The 13,553-nt window shown below is 50.8% G+C and overlaps 1 protein-coding gene and 1 pseudogene across 2 annotated transcripts in view; one reads left to right on the top strand and one right to left on the bottom strand.

The window, feature by feature from the left end:
• The window catches only part of LOC144176035 (rifampicin phosphotransferase-like), a 241,241-nt gene that overhangs the window by 15,853 nt on the left and 211,835 nt on the right, over positions 1-13,553 (bottom strand). For both annotated transcript variants that reach the window (XM_077705142.1, XM_077705141.1), the window contains one exon: positions 4,313-4,476. In XM_077705142.1, the coding sequence (XP_077561268.1) occupies positions 4,313-4,476 (164 nt within the window). The remainder of the gene's footprint in view (positions 1-4,312; positions 4,477-13,553) is intronic.
• On the top strand, positions 8,344-10,666 carry LOC144173779 (uncharacterized; annotated as a pseudogene).

The following is a 13,553-nucleotide window of genomic DNA, read 5'->3' as shown; positions in this document are numbered from 1 at the left end:
ACACAGGAAAGCGCAGAAAACACCCTCGGACCGAGCTGTGAGTGATACGCAGCGGCCGCCGTCGGAAACAAAGCGGAAAGGGGGATGCTGTTCTAACAACTGTCCCCATTCCCGCCGTTCGCCTTATCGGCTGTCGGACGATACCATATTATCCGCGAAATGACGTAACCGTCTGCTTTGTAGAAATGCCAGCGTCGTGGGAGTGCCAACAGTTAGTGGAACAACGCCCTCCTTTCCCGCTTTGGGTTTCACAGCGACATCCGCGTATCGCTCCGAGTCTGTTTCGAGGCTGTTTGCCACGCGTTCCTGTGTTCCCTTCATATTGTTCATAATAGTGCATCACGTCGCCTCTGTTATTCTTCTGCCTCCTAAGATGCTTGAAATCGGTCGTTCGGGCAAAGTATAAATTCGGGCCCCGCAAGTTAACAGCTATCCGAAGTGCGCGCCTTTGTCTGCAGTGAACACAAATAGGCAGTTATATGACGATGCTGCTGCAAAAATCCTGAGTCGGACGTTTGATTTCTGAGGATTGGACGTTTCATTTCTGAGGATTGACTGTGGGCGCCAATATGATTGCTTGGATATGTGGACATGGGTACCAGATCGTCAAAGCACCAAATAAAGGTCAGCAGTTAGTAGGAAAAGTTAAGTTAGGCACAGCGAATATTTTAACGCACGACAGTCGAAAAACGGACGGGTATAGAAGACAGGAAGACGGGGCCAGTGCCGACTTACAGCGAGTTTATTTTGCCGAAAGCGCATATTATATGCGTTTGGGACTCAATAACGCTGTATTCAACAGCAATGAAGGGAACGCCCGTCGCCCCCCTCCCAAACCACCATTTGGGATGTGCTTGCATAAAAACCTCTCAAGGGAAAAACAAAGCGAAAAAAAAAAAACGTACAAAGGACTTCAAAAACGGCACGTACTCGGGTAAAGGCGTGGCAGAGAAAGGAACTCAAACGCCTTGACAGTGAGCGTTATCGATTCTGACCGGCACTTGCGAAAGTTAGTGAACTTGCTATGTGGGTGCTACCGTAGCTCCATCCTACGTGCTGTTCTCAACGAGAATGTGAGGTACAGTCATGGGCAATTCAAATGCGAACCGCGGAGCGCATGGCCGAAGACACCTCTGCCGTCACCTGGCAGCGACCGTAGAAAACGCACGGACATGCGCAGTTGAGATGTCTGGTGCGAGGCTGCGTGTCCCACTGCGATATGTCGCCCTCTCCTCGCTCGCATGCTTGCCTTGTCGCCACGCCGCAAGAGCGCTGCAAGCATTGAAATTACCAGCGCTGCTGCAGCTGAAGGTGTTGGTCGCGTTGAAAGCGATGCGGCGCGTATTTGCTTGCAGCATGGGCCAGTGCTTGCGTGGGAAACGCGTGCACGCTCTCGTAAGGCATACTGTTGAGCTCATGCTTTCTTGAAGAAAACCAGTGCACAGAACTGGAGACAAAAATAAAGGCATATCGCCTAACTTCTGATGGCACTGCATTGTTTTGGATTCGTGGTGCAGTGGTTCGGGAATTGAACAATGAGCTGGCCCCCAAGAATTCACCTTTGTTTCACGGAGTCATGGCTCAGTCAATTCGCGGAGTTGGTGCTAGTAGGAAACAATAGGTATACCACCAGAATTATTCTCCAATGATGTAAATAACTGCAAGCATTGTGTGGTCTGGGAAAATTGCTGGCAGAATTCTAATATTAATGGAATGGAATGGATGACTTTATTATAGGAGGAGGCCAATAGGCGCTGTTGTGGGACACGGGGAAAAGGGGGGGGGGGAGATTGTTCATATAAAGTCTGCACTGCACTGTGAGCGTTCACTTAGCACGATATGCACAGGTGAAGCTGTGACGAGGACACTCTAACACCACCATGACTTGGGTATCCAAAAGGAGCCGTTCAGGAGCCACAAAGGGTGTGTTTGGGGGGACATCTAGAGAGTGGGTGAACGATCCGCCATCATACTACTTTATGGAGACCTGTTTTGAGACCGAATTCTGTAATTTTCTGTAAAATTTGGGGGTTGTTTCTGACGTGTCGGACATGTTCTTCAGAAGTCGTCGGGCTTACTTGCGTTGTAAGGAACTGGTCGCGGTCAGTTGAGTAAGCTGAACAAGCCCAGATGAGGTGGAAAAGGTTCGGTGTATTGTTGCTGCCACAGTAGGGGCAACCAGCACTAGCAAGGTGCCTATGCGTTGTCCATTTGGAGATGACGTCCGGAGTGTAGGCCGAGTCAGCGTAGACTTTATTAGCGAAGATTTGTCCTGTTCTTGGCAGGGACTGCAGAGGAGCAAGAAAACCAGGTGGTGAGGCGTCGGCATGCCGTTGCCGGCTGAGGTTCTTAATTCGACGGTATTTTTGCTGCCAGTCCATTTCGCATGCCTGTTGGGGCTCAGGTCTTTCTTGGATGGACGCAGGAACCATGGGAGGATTGCGTAAACACTCCCGGGCAGCATTATGCGCCGAATGGTTTCCGTCCGCTCCATATGTGTGAGCAGGAGTCCAGACCAGGCTTATCTTGAACCCTTCGTGAGTGAGGTCGCGAATTTTGTAAAGAATGTTGGTGGCCGTAGAATTGGGCGAGAAGGACCTGTTCAGTTCCCGTAGAGCGACATGGGAGTCAGTGATGACACGGAACTTGTTGGTGGTGATAAATGAGGTCGCACTTTGTATGGTCTGAATGGCGCCGAGGATAACGAGAAGTTCGGATTCGTCAGTGAGACCGTATGTGTTTGTTATATTGCGAGAGCCATTGAGCTGGGGGATGTCAGGGCAGGTCCAGGCCACCGCTGCTGCTGTTCCGTTCATGGATGCGTCGGTAAAAATGTCTATTTCATCGGGAGCTTTGTCGTTGGCGAGAGTGCGGACATATTGTTCCCGTACGGCGCGGTTACGGCGAGAAATGGGTCGGTGCCTGAGGTGCCCAGGGCGGGTCGCTCCCAGGGGCGAATAGCAGGTGGAAAAGTGTCAGCATTAAAAGTATTGTTTAATGTGTCCCACTTCAAAATAGATTGTCCTTGAGGCACATGTTCAAGGTGCTTCTAAAAGCGGAGCATCGTCTCCTCTACCAGGTTAGCGATGGGGGGAAGCGAAACTGCTTCCGACAGTACGTCTGTTTTGGTATGGAGTGGAAGCCCCGAGATGGTACGGATTAGATGTCTGTTGAGGATTTTCTGCTCGTTTAAATGGCGGGGACGCAATTCATAAACGGGGTGCCCGTACGTCAGTCGTCCGTGCGCAACGGCACGAGCAAGCATGAGACATGCATTCTGACGTGATCCGCCATATTTTCCAGAGATGCGAGTTATTAAGTGTAATTTGGAGCGCCAAGTAGTTCTTAAATGGCGAATCCACGCAGCGGGACTATTACAGCTGCTTATCTGCAACCCCAGGGGAGCTTAATAATGCCATTTTTAGAGGTGATAACCTTGTTGGCCACTTGAAGTTCGATGGTTTGATCCGGGTTCGTCGCGCGCTTGCCATCCACGCTGAGGAATTCTGTCTTATTAGAAGATAATTGCAGATTGAATGTAGAGAGGGTGCGCTCCAAGCTGAACACAGCAGCTTGAAGCTCAATCTGCATACCTTCCTTGGAGTCATAGTCGGCAGCTTCTGTCCACACGACGATATCATCTGCATACATGGCGAAGCGTGCAGCAGAGTCTGTTTCGAGTGTGCGAGCAACGCGGTTCATACGCCCACAACCTACTACCTTGACAGAGGCGTTCCTCAAGGCTCGATTCTTGGACCTGTAATATTAATAAAAATTTGGAAGAGAGGCAGGTCCAACCATTCTATAGGCAAGTTGCCCTTGCAACAATTTTGACGGCCTGCTTTTCTCGTTTTTTTTTTGCCAGGCCCCTCAGTACTTTAGCGGGCAGCACTGAGCTTGGTTTGGGAGTGACCCAGGTGGCCATCGTTATTTGCTCCAGCTACTGAACCCCGCATGCAAAGCTATGTCGGCAATGTGACGCCGGCACACCGCGAGCAGGCGCTCACGTGAGCCGAGCACGCAATGACAGCAGATACTATCTTGCACCGAACCATTAACAATTCTTTCAGCGCTTTTGCGGCGTAGGGAGAAGGCAAGGATGCGAGCGAGCAGGGGGCAACATATCGGAGTGGGACACGCAGCTTCGCTCCCCAGATCTCAACTGCGCATGTCCGTGCGTTTTCTACGGCCGCTGCCAGGTGACGGCACTGGTATCTTCGGCCATGCGCTCCGCGGTTCGCATTTGAATTGTCCATGACTGTACATTCGAAGTACACCGACTTTGCAAAGTTTCATCGTCAAGCCCACTCACTTGAGGACGAGCTCGGGTGCCCTTGTACGCAGGAGCAAGCCGAGTTCCTCGTAGGTGAAGAAGAAGAGCAGCTCGGGGGACGGTATCCGGCCTTCACGAACCATCTGCAGTGACAGCTGGTGGCAGACAAGCCGGAGCTGGTGGATGATGCGCACCACCGCAGACTGCAGAAAAAGGGAGGCACACATCGTGCTGTTGTTGCGTATGTCACCATCGAACAAAGTTAGGCAAAGCAGGAGAATAGACGTGCGCTGCAAGGATGGCGCGAAACTTCACTCTTTTAAGTGCGAATGCACTTCTTAAGCGAGCCTAAATCGTCCGCCGCCGTAGTCCGCATAGCAACAGCTGCGGGTGCGCGCGCTCCTCGTCTTCCTTGGCAACGGGGGGAGATGGGCGCGCGCTGCCTGGCCGCTGACATGGCACATACCCACGTGGGGGATTGGCCAGGAATCGGGCGTGAGAAGGGCTAATGCACCCGCTTAAAGGAGTACTGACACGAAATTTCAAAGCTGAGATCCGCTCTAGCAATCAAGTACAACGACAACACAAATAGGTGTCTGTGAATAAATGCATCTTTCTTTCTTTGTAGTTGTGTGTGTGGGTGTGATCTCTCTTTCGCGAACATTACCGAACCGCGCAAATTCAACTCGTGCATTCGCACTTTCACATTCTTCCCCTCGGGGAAATGCGGGGAATTTTTCTTGGCGTGAGCCTCGAAAGTGGCACAGGAAATGGACAGCCGCCAAGACATTATGGCCCGTTGATTTCAGGCTTGTGACGCCCTGTGTGCTGTAATGCAAATGCATACAACAGTGCTTAGAGCAGAGCCTTCAAGGGTTTGAGCTCACAGAGACTGACAAAAGCACGCGTACGGACATAACTTTGCTCCTGCCTCGCTCCCGCGAAGGGTGACTAAAAATATTGAGGAAAGGCCACACTGGCTGCTGCGAATTTCAGCGTCGGCTGAAATTCTAATTTGTTGAAATAATTGGTGGACGAAAACTCATTTTATGCAGAAATGCATTATAGTCGGGGGTTGTCGTGCGTCCCTTGGCCGGCGTGCGCAGCGCGTCTGATGATGATTGTGGCATGATGCTCCTAGGGATTGGCCAACCAAACAATCCATCACGAGATAGCTTCGCGTTCAACCACCATCGTCATCTTCCCGTAGGGGAACCGCTGAAGAAGAAGAAGGAGAAGAAGACAAAGCTGCGAAGAGGAGAAGAGGAGGGCTGCGTGAGTTTTGGCTACCGTTATCCTCCTCGGCCGGCGCATCTTCCCGATCTGAACCCGGTCGAAGAGCGGCTCATCGCGCCTCGACTCCCCTTCATGAGCATCAGGCGGCTGACTCGAGGCAACGGGCAGTTTGGAATCAAGGGACAGGCGGTGAACGTGCCCATCGACGTATCGAAGGTTGTGCGGTGCCTTCCTCGCATGGTACCCGAGGACGTGGCGTTCGACGTTCACATCAAGCGGAGGCTGATGAGTCCGGCAACGTACAAGCGCGGGTTGGTGAAGCGCGGCAACATCCTGGCTTGGCTCAAGCACCTGGAACACACCCCGCTGTATCACGCCGTCAACGCTCGGGTCGATTGGAGTCGGCTCGATCACTTCGATGACGGCGGCGAACGAGAGGAACCGCAAGAAGACGACGTCGATGATGCTGACGGTGAGTTCGAAACGATTCCCGACGACTTTGACGTGAACGATCCTCTGCAGTTAGCGGTTGCGTTCAACGCGGTCTCGAAGACGCTTCTCTATAACGAAGCGGAAATGACGGGTGTGGGAAAAGAAAAAAATAAATGATTACGCTCACACTCTCGCCTCTCGCATCACACTCATCGGTGCACCCAATGCATTTCTGCATCCTCACAATCCCCCTCGGGGAGGTGCGGGGATTTTTTTGCTTGATTGGTTTTATGTTAATGTATTGATTGTAATCGACGGGTTGGAATTACTGAAATGATTAGTGGTTCGGTAGTAAGACTTTAAGGTTTCCACTTTCGTGTACGTGCAAATTTGTAAGCGCATGTTTTCTGTGAACACCATGCAGGCTACATATGTACACTAAGTAGAGCCTCCTAATCGTTAGCGGAGAATGCACTGTTCCAAGTGGACTGCCATCGCTTTCGGTCGCGTTTTTCTGGCTAGCGACCATCGTTACGACTTCACTTAGGGCTTTAGAACAGAAATATAGTGTTCTTAAAAATATTTACATCGCCAGTGCTAACGTACCCCTCCCTCACTCGGAATTCATCATCATCATCACCAGCCTATCTACACCCACTGCAGGGCAAAGGCCTCTCCCATTATTCTCCAATTACCCCGGTCGTGTGCCAACTGTGACCAATTTATCCCCGCAAACTTGTTGATCTCATCTGCCCATCTAACGTTCTGCCTCCCCCTGCAACGCTTGCCTTCTCTAGGGATCCACTCTGTTACCCTTGATGACCAGCGGTTATCTTGCCTTCGCATTACATGCCCTGCCAACGTCCATTTCTTCTTCTTAATTTCCAGTAATGTGTCCTTGACACGCGTTTGTTCCCTGACCCACTCCGCTCTGTTCTTGTCCGTTAATGTTACACCTATCACCTTCCGCTCCATTGCCCGCTGAGTCGTTCTCAATTTAAGTTGAACCATCTTAGTGAGCCTCCAAGTTTCTGCCCCGTAGGTGAGTACCGGTAAGATGCAGCTGTCATACACTTTCTTCTTCAGCGACAATGGTAATTACTGTTGCTATGTTCTTTACCCTGCGTTTGGTCCTACATTTAAACTCTTTTGGGCCGAGGAAAAAGGTGGTTCGGGTAGGGGTCCGAAACACGGAAGAAAACCTGCTCCTACATTCCTGAACTGCCATTCAGGAATGTAGGAGCTGCGAATTTTTCTATGCGCTGCGCGCCTTACAGTTGTGACGACCGGTTAAGCAGGATTGTAGCGTGTTACGCAAAGAGCGACGACTGGAAGGCACGCGAATTACTGGAGGTTTATCATATCAAGAAACGTGTGGAACGTTGTATACATGAACGTCGGAGGCACTCTTCAGGCCAGCGTTTGAGTTTCGGTTAAGGGTAACGAAAAGCACGTTTTTTTTTCTTGTTCCCCCATTTAAATGTATGATTTGTACGTGCTAAGAAGCATGCTGCGTATGCTCGGCTTTTGGCATAGTATACCCGTGTATCTGCTTCAGAAATAAAACCAGTTAAAGCAACGCCAATCCTGTCCGCGTTTCTCCTTTGTACTGCGCTGACAGTTTTCGAACACCAGCTCCACGACCATCACTGCCGATTCACTGGAGACGCCGAGTCAGGAACCCATGGAGGCTCCGAAGACTAAGTCGTTTGCAGCGCTTCCGGGTTTCCACTGGTTCTGCCACAACAGCCACTAGGGTGAACGCGCCACCTGCGTTCGGTGCACTGCTTGTGCTGGGCTCTTTTGACAAGCGAGTGCCATGGCCCATGTGCGTCCGTGGTTTGCTGCAGAAGCCATAGAAGCTCAGAAAAATGTGAAAAGCTGTTCACATTTTCCGGCACAAAAAGAGTGCGTGAGCCACCCATTTTTAGCGACGTTAAGCAAACAGATGTCACTACTTTGTCTAGCTCACACCTTCTCCACTAGGCTCTTCTGGTGGAGAGAGCTGCGCTGGCGAAGACGGCTCACGGACTTCTGAACCGAGGCGCCACTCCCGCCGAACACCGCGTTGAATAAAAGTTTTGGTTTTCCTCCTCCTCCTGGTGGCGCTGTGGTCGCGGGAGTGAGCGGACGTGCCTCACCACAGCTCCCGTAATTTTCACAATTAATGCGGAGCAATCATTAGTTACCGCGGTATAATTGGTACCAGAGTGTTCGTGAAGGTACGGGGCATCGACCGATACCAGTTTCGCCCAAGCGGTACGTGATTCTCCCAATTTTGCGGACTCTGAAAGTTGCGCGGTGCGGGCGTGCAGCTAAGCCTAACGCTAGGCTTCGCACGAGTGCGGGCCCCGGGGGCGCCGGGCGCGGCAGCTAGGCCTAACTCGACGAGTGTGACCAAGATGGTGGCGGCAACCGCAACGACGGAAGTGTGCGCGCCACAGGAGCCCAGTGTAACGCCGGCGCTGTTTGTCGGCAGTCACAGAGGAAGAACGAGCGTCGAGGTCCACGGCCACGACATTACACCCGAAGAAACGAGCGGCTGGACGGTGGCCGGAAAGAGACTCCGGCAAGCCACTGCGCCAGGTTAGCGTCTCGACGAGCCCCGCGCCGCGTCGGACCAACAACCTAGGTCTAGAGAAAGGGCTAACTTCGCGAAGCGAGTGGCCGCGACGATCAGGAAGGCAGCACGCATGCCAGCAGCCATGCCGAGGAAGGAAATCAAAATAGTGATGCTACCGCGCGGTGGCCTCAACGTGGACAGAACCGGAGCCTCGATCATCATGTCGGTCGTCATGGCGGCGGGCCGAGAAACGAGGGAGGAAGCTACGAAAGACACCATATGCACGAATGCGGCGCAGAACATCATAGTGGTCAGCGCCCGACGAGCGCCGCGCCGCTATATACTCCAAGATCAGAGCCCTTAAGATCGCAGGGTCCACTTACGAGATCAACGCGTACCGCATGGCACCCGAAAGCACGGTCAAGGGAGTCATTCGCGGCGTGGCGGTCGAAGGCACCCCAAAAGAAATCAACGACAACATAGTTAACCAGTACAACCCCCGAGCGGTGGAGGCGCACCGGATTGGCAACATGACGACCGTGATCGTCCTCTTTGCGGGGCAGAAGGTACCCAACTACGTGAAGTACGGTTCCCTACTAGTGCGATGCGGCTTATACTGCAAGCACTTCGAAGTCTGCAGAAAGTGCGGCAAAGTGGAACACAGGAGCGACGTGTGCCCATATCCTAACACCAGAATATGTTTCGCGAGCGGAGCCGCCAACTTTGGCGCCGACCACGAGAGGGAGTGCAAGCCCCACTGCAAGCTCTGCGGGGGGCAACACCCGACGGGCGAAAGGGGGTGCAAGAGCAGATATAAGAAGCCGTTTGTGGTAACCAAGAGACAGTGGGAATGAGGATCGAGACCCTGCAGCAACAGCAACAGGGACGGCTACCAGAACCGGCAAGTTTCTCGCCACTCGCACCGAGGCGAGAGTCGTGTCAGCGAAACGCCAGCCGCCGGCGAGACAGGAGGAACAGCGCGAGGCGGGGAAGGAGCGCCAGCCGTCGCAGAAGATCACCGTCCCAGCCCCGGGAGAAGGTAGCATGGGCCGACGCGGTCAAGATGGCGCCCACGACGAGACTCCAGTCGCCGAGGCAACAGCAAGCTAAGACCAAGACCCAGGAGGAAAGCGGTGCCGTTACGGCTCTGCGAGCGGAAAACGAGATGCTCAAGCCAAAGGTCGTCGAGCAAGACGCCACCATCAAGGAGATAAACGAGAAGCTCGCCATGCTGATCTCGATGCACCAACAGCAGCAGAAGCAGCGGGCCGTGCAGGCAGCAACGCCGCAACCAAAACCCCAACCGAAGCTAGAGCAACACCAAGAAATAATGACCGAAGACGAACCAGAGCCAGAAACTGACCCTAGGGCGGTCCTCCCGTCGGAGCCGAACCCCAAACGACGGGCGGTGGAGAGCGCCAGAGACCGCAGAATCAACGCAAGACTCGACAAGTAAGACGAGCGTCTGGATCGCCTAAAAGCCAATGCAAAGATCACCAACGAGCGACTCACGGCCCTCGAGCAAACGACTCACGCAATCAACGAGTGCCTCACGCCCCTCGAGCAGGCAGTGCAGGGAATACAGAACGCGTCCACTTAACTGCAAGCACACATTCAAGCCCACATACAGGTACTTAGTTGATCTTAGTTGATCTTTATTCGCATCAAGTAAATACATGATGCTGGAGGTCCGCAGAAAAAGCCGACTAGATGCCAGCTTGACGGAGCCGCAGACCTCCCCCTTTCCCCCACTGGCCGCTTGAACAGCATTTGGAAACGTCCGAAAATCAAACAACACTGTTCGTTACAGCAATCGGGTTTGTAGGAATCATTAAAATACAGTGACACAGGCAAATCATTACAGCATAAATGTAATTAAAATACAGTAAAAAATCACTAAAATACAATGACACAACGGGAAAACGACCACAGGAAGTGTGGGCTCGACGATTGTAATAAAAAGAGCATTAAACACAACGGAAAGACATATATTTGCGGCTTTCGCCAGTGGCAACCTAACATAAAATGCGAGGAACTTCTACACAGAGAGAAAAAAAACAATCAAGCACACATCAAAATACACCACCAAACAACATTCTGAAAAGGAGATGAAGAAATTGCGCAGATTCCTAAAGGTGATACCTTCTAATGCTATGATTCTAGAAAGAAATGTGTTGCGCATTCTTGGAAGTCGGTTTTCGACCATTTGTTGTCCGTAAGATGTCCTGTATGTCAAAACACTCCAATGTTCTGTGTGTCGCGTGTTGTACACAATATCGTTTGGTTTTAGTTTTGCCGGGTGTTTAAGGAAAGATCTGACCATTTTTACTTGTTGTTTATAAACCTTACACAGACGGTAATCGAATATTGTGGTTACCGGCAATACATTGTATCTTTCGAATAAAGGTTGTGTGTGGTGATGGAAAGAAATGTTTTCGAGCATTCTAATGACATTTTTCTGTAGCCGGTGAATTTTTTGCAAGTTTTCCTGAGTAGTTGTTCCCTAGACCAAATGGAAATAGTTTAACCTTGAAGAAAACAATGTGTTATATATGAGCAATATAATATTAGGCTGTAAAATATGTTTATGGTGGTATAGAAGGCCAACTATTTGAGACAATTTTTTTGTGAGTAATGTTACGCGCTCATCCCAGAATAAATGTTCATGAAATATGATTCCGAGTGTTTTTACTGACGGTACTATCTCCACTTTGGCAGAGTTTAGAGAAATAACATTGTCAATTACTACCGGCTTATTTCTGGCGCGGAACAATATTTCTTTCGTCTTTGGACCGCTGATCTTTAAACTATTTTGCTCTGTCCATGATTCTAGTTTCCGCAAAGTTGAGTTTGCATTTACAATTAATTCGTGCGCCAATTTACCATGGAAGAATATACTCGTGTCATCGGCATAGATGATAAACTTAGCGCATGATGATACGCCAATAATATCATTTACGTAGATATTAAAAAGAAAGGGTCCCAGAATGCCACCCTGCGGCACCCCACTTTTTACTCGACAAGGTTCTGACGAAAAGCCATGCAAGGCTACGATTTGGTTACGATCTTTGAGGTAAGAATTAATGAAGGAGGCTGCCACACCACGTATACCATAGCGCTCTACCTTCCGTACTAGCAAATTGTGGTTGATATGGTCGAATGCTTTTGTTAAATCAATAAATAGACGGAGTACCATGTTTACTCGGTCTAATTGAGACAAGATATATTATTTTTGATCTATAAACGCAAGCTCCGTTCCAAGGCCCTGACGAAAGCCATATTGACAATTGACTATTATGGTATGTTTTTGGTCGAATCTAGTCAAGCGTTTTAGAAAAAGTTTTTCAAGTGATTTTAAGAGTACTGGAAGTATAGGAACTGGTCGGTAATTTCCCACATCATTTTTATCTCCCTTTTTATGAAGCACTGTCACCCGAGCGGTCTGCATTTTTAAAGGAAAAACACCTTGGCTAATAGACAAATTAATTATGTGAGCAATGCATGGTGTCAAAAAAGAGATAACCTATTTTAAGGGTTTTACTTGTATGTCATCAATATGAAGCGCGCTGCTATTGTTGAGCCCTAACACTGCATCACTTACTTCACGATAGCTTACAGGATCAAGAAATATGGAGTTATCTATGTACCGAAAGTTTTCAAGGTCGTTTTTGTACATTCCTACTTCATACAACGTCAATAAAATAACGGTGGAAGGCATCGGCGAGCCAAATCTGGATAGCCAGCAATGATTCGGCAGTGATCTGGACAACCAGATCATTGCCAAATTGCAGCAACTATGGATGGGACAGCCCGCCGTATCACAGCAACTTCCGCAGCCACAGCCGGAGCCCCAGTGCCAATAAAGGACCTCTTGGTCTGGCACTGGAACTGCAACAGGTTCTCACGGTGAAAAGAGGTGCTGCAACAACAACGTCCCGTAGTCTTTATTGTTCGAGTTTTGTTTTGCGCTGTTTCCCATCATGAACACATAAGGCAGCTCAAGCGCAAGCCCGACGCAATACTACTGCAAGAAACCTACTGCGACGGTCCCCCGCCGAGATTACAGGGGTACCATTCCCACGCAGAACCCACTACGGGACACAGCGTGGTGCTCAACGGCGAACGGCGCAGACACAGAGGTACACGTGGATTCTGGTTCGGAGGGGGATCACCTTCGTCGAGCGCACGCTCGTGACCAACAGCACGGCGGAGCACTGCATGGTCGAGCTCGCTGCGGGTAAAAGGAAGAAGGAAAGCGCCTTCGTGGTGAACGTAGTACAGTAACCCACTCCACCACCAGCAGCGCGTCACGGCCCTCGTGCGCAAGGCGGCCCGGCTGGCCGGCGGGATCACGGTAGTGGTATGCGGCGACTTCAACGCCCCGAACCGACATGCCAGAACAATGGTTAAGGGGAGAGAACTACTACAGGACGCCATAAACGCGGGCTTCAACCTGGCGACGGGGCCGTCGCAACCAACAAGAACCGGTACGTCGGTGGCGAGGGATACCACCCAGGACCTGACGTTCGTCAAGATGGGGACATAAAGCTAAAGGGCTATAATATAAAATAAAAGCCCAACCCGTACCACATACGTATCACGGGTGACGCCAATTAAAAATAAACAAACTGGACCGAAGTCAACTAGTGTTTTGAAGAGAAGGAAAACCCACCGAAGTGGAAAATAAAAGGGAAAAATGCTACACAGCGACACCACAGCCAGGAGAGCGGGCCCGGGGAGACTCCCCTGACCTCCCCTGGGACGGTAGCAGGAAAGGTTGGGATGAGGGATGCGGATGGTGGTAAAAAGGAATGGGTTATGGGAAAGTGGGTGGGAATGGGGACAGCGAGGTTTTCGTTCTAATCCTTAGATGTCTGACTCCTAAAATAGGCCTGAAAACTCAGGATGGGCGTCAGACGATTCCAATTGGAATTCAGCGGACCCCACTATAGGTTCCAACTATCTGAGCTCCGCAAGCGAAGAACAGGGAGAACCCGCGACGGAGTGACGACACTTAATCTCTGGACCCTTTTCACAACCAGCCCCACG

The sequence above is a fragment of the Haemaphysalis longicornis genome, unplaced genomic scaffold (assembly GCF_048455015.1).
Source record: "Haemaphysalis longicornis isolate Haplotype H1 unplaced genomic scaffold, Haemaphysalis longicornis Haplotype H1 scaffold_3, whole genome shotgun sequence".
Lineage (NCBI taxonomy): Eukaryota > Metazoa > Arthropoda > Arachnida > Ixodida > Ixodidae > Haemaphysalis > Haemaphysalis longicornis.
Note: the sequence above shows the minus strand (reverse complement) of the source record. Positions and strands in the feature narration are given on the sequence as shown.